The 2,122-nt window shown below is 40.7% G+C and overlaps 1 protein-coding gene across 1 annotated transcript; it reads left to right on the top strand.

The window, feature by feature from the left end:
• Positions 1 to 501: 501 nt before the first annotated feature.
• LOC139888732 (uncharacterized) lies at positions 502 to 993 on the top strand. Its single transcript, XM_071871724.1, has one exon. It carries the CDS (start codon positions 502 to 504, stop codon positions 991 to 993), a length of 492 nt encoding a protein of 163 aa, XP_071727825.1.
• The last annotated feature ends 1,129 nt before the right edge of the window (positions 994 to 2,122 follow it).

Below are 2,122 nucleotides of genomic sequence, written 5' to 3'. Positions count from 1 at the left end.
CAAAGGGGGAGATTGTTAGGACCCCAGGAATTGCATAGATTGTGTACCAAGCGTTAGAATGGTGGGACATAGAGGAGGGCTATATATATCCCACAAGGCATCCTTAGTGAGGAACCACTTGCACACCTCACACACATAGCCATTGCATTGTAGTGAGTTTAACAAGCTGTAGAATTTCATTTTGTCCGAATTACTCTCGATCCGAATCTATTACTGTTCATTCGAATCTCATTCTTTCTCTTGATTCTTCGTTATTCAATCATGAGATGACCTATCATAGGCCCATTCCCAAAGGGTGTCATAAACGTTAAATTTTTATTCGTAGCAATTGACTACTTCACTAAATGGGTCGAAGCAAAACCACTAAGCACGATTAAAGGGAGAACAATCCTTACATTTATGTGGGAGAACATAGTCTGTAGCTTCGGTTTGCCTCAAGAGAACGTCAGCGATAACGACACTCAATTTGCAGATAACGCGTTCAGAGATTAGTGCATTGACATGGAGATAAAACAATCATTCACCTTTGTAGCATATCCTCAGGCCAACGGCCAGGTTAAAGTTACGAACAGGGATATTGTCGCCGGAATCAAGGCCAGGTTGGGAAAAAGCCAACAAGGATGGGCCGATGAACTTCCACACGTATTATGGGCTCACCGAACGACTCCAAAAAAAAGAACAAACGGAACACCATTCAGCTTGGTATACGGCATAGAGGCAGTCATCCCGGCTGAGGTAATCATCTCGACTACACGTATAAACCAATTTGTCGAAAAAGAAAATGACGACGCACAAAGGGAAAACTTGGACACCCTTGAAGAATGCAGAGTCATCGCATCCATCCGTCATACAGAAAAGAATCAAAAAATCACAAACCATTATATGAAGAAAGTCAAACCATTAGACATTCAACTCAATGACCTGGTACTACGAAGTAATGAAACCAGCCGACCGCAAAACGCTGGGAAGGGCCTTACAAAGTTGTCGCCATAAATGACTACGGTGTATATCACCTAGAAACGCCTGACGAAGTATTGTTGCGACGTTCCATTTGAAAAAATATTATGTGTAAACCATCTGTACCGGGAGGACTAATCACCCACCCAACCTCATTCGTATGGACACAACCATGTATAAATATCTAAAGTATAAGCTCTCAATAAAATCGCAACCTATTTTTTATCTTATACTACATGTCTCTCTGAATATGACACAAATACATACATAAGTTTTCTAGCATATTTCAGACCTATCGCCAGAAGAAATTACTTCTAGCTTTCGTTGGTAGGAAGAATACCCTCGAAGAACCATCTCGGATATATGAGGGGGTCTGCCCAAATTATTGTTGGTCCGTTTTTACCGTATAAACATCTCTACCATTCTCACGCGTAGTATAGATATCTACGTTATTGTCATGACATTTCACAAAATAAAAAAACTAGTTTCCATCCAAACCTAACGGGTACAAATGTTACATTTATATACATATAACCATATAACAAACATAAAAATTAACTAGTCCTAAGGTTGAAAGTTTACAATATCCTCCACGGTTGAGTCTTCATTCCTACAAACCCAATCTAGGCTATCAAAGTTTATGTGTCAAAGAGCTTCATGAGCCTGTTGACATTCCTCCAAACAGGATGGCCCTAATACTTTCATCATCCTCTCGGCAGGATTCCCTGCCAGCATATGGTGATACACGCATTTTAAAATCTCAAAACTGGTCAACTTTTTGATGGATTCAACAAACGACGCAAACCATTGATCCACTATGGGAGACTTCAACAACCGTGAGAATAGAACAGGAATGACAAAATAAAGATGAGTAAGGTTACATAAAGTAGTCAAAACCAGCTTTGACAACCTTTTATTATCAGCAACAATCTCGTTAAAAACATCTCGTTCCCGGACCAAAGCTGCCTTGGAGGTTTCCAATGCCTCCTTTGCTAATGCCAGCACGCTCTCCAATCAAACATTTTCAGACGACAACTCTGTGATGCGCCGGCTGTCGTTTCTAAGCAATTCAAAATGCTCATGGATACGTTGACCTCAGCCTCATCACGGTCTAGCTCATTTGTTGCCAAATGCTGAGAAAATACAGAAAATTGTGCACGCACAC

The sequence above is a fragment of the Rutidosis leptorrhynchoides genome, chromosome 2 (assembly GCF_046630445.1).
Source record: "Rutidosis leptorrhynchoides isolate AG116_Rl617_1_P2 chromosome 2, CSIRO_AGI_Rlap_v1, whole genome shotgun sequence".
Classification (NCBI taxonomy): domain Eukaryota; kingdom Viridiplantae; phylum Streptophyta; class Magnoliopsida; order Asterales; family Asteraceae; genus Rutidosis; species Rutidosis leptorrhynchoides.
This window is presented reverse-complemented; position numbering and strand designations above follow the sequence as displayed.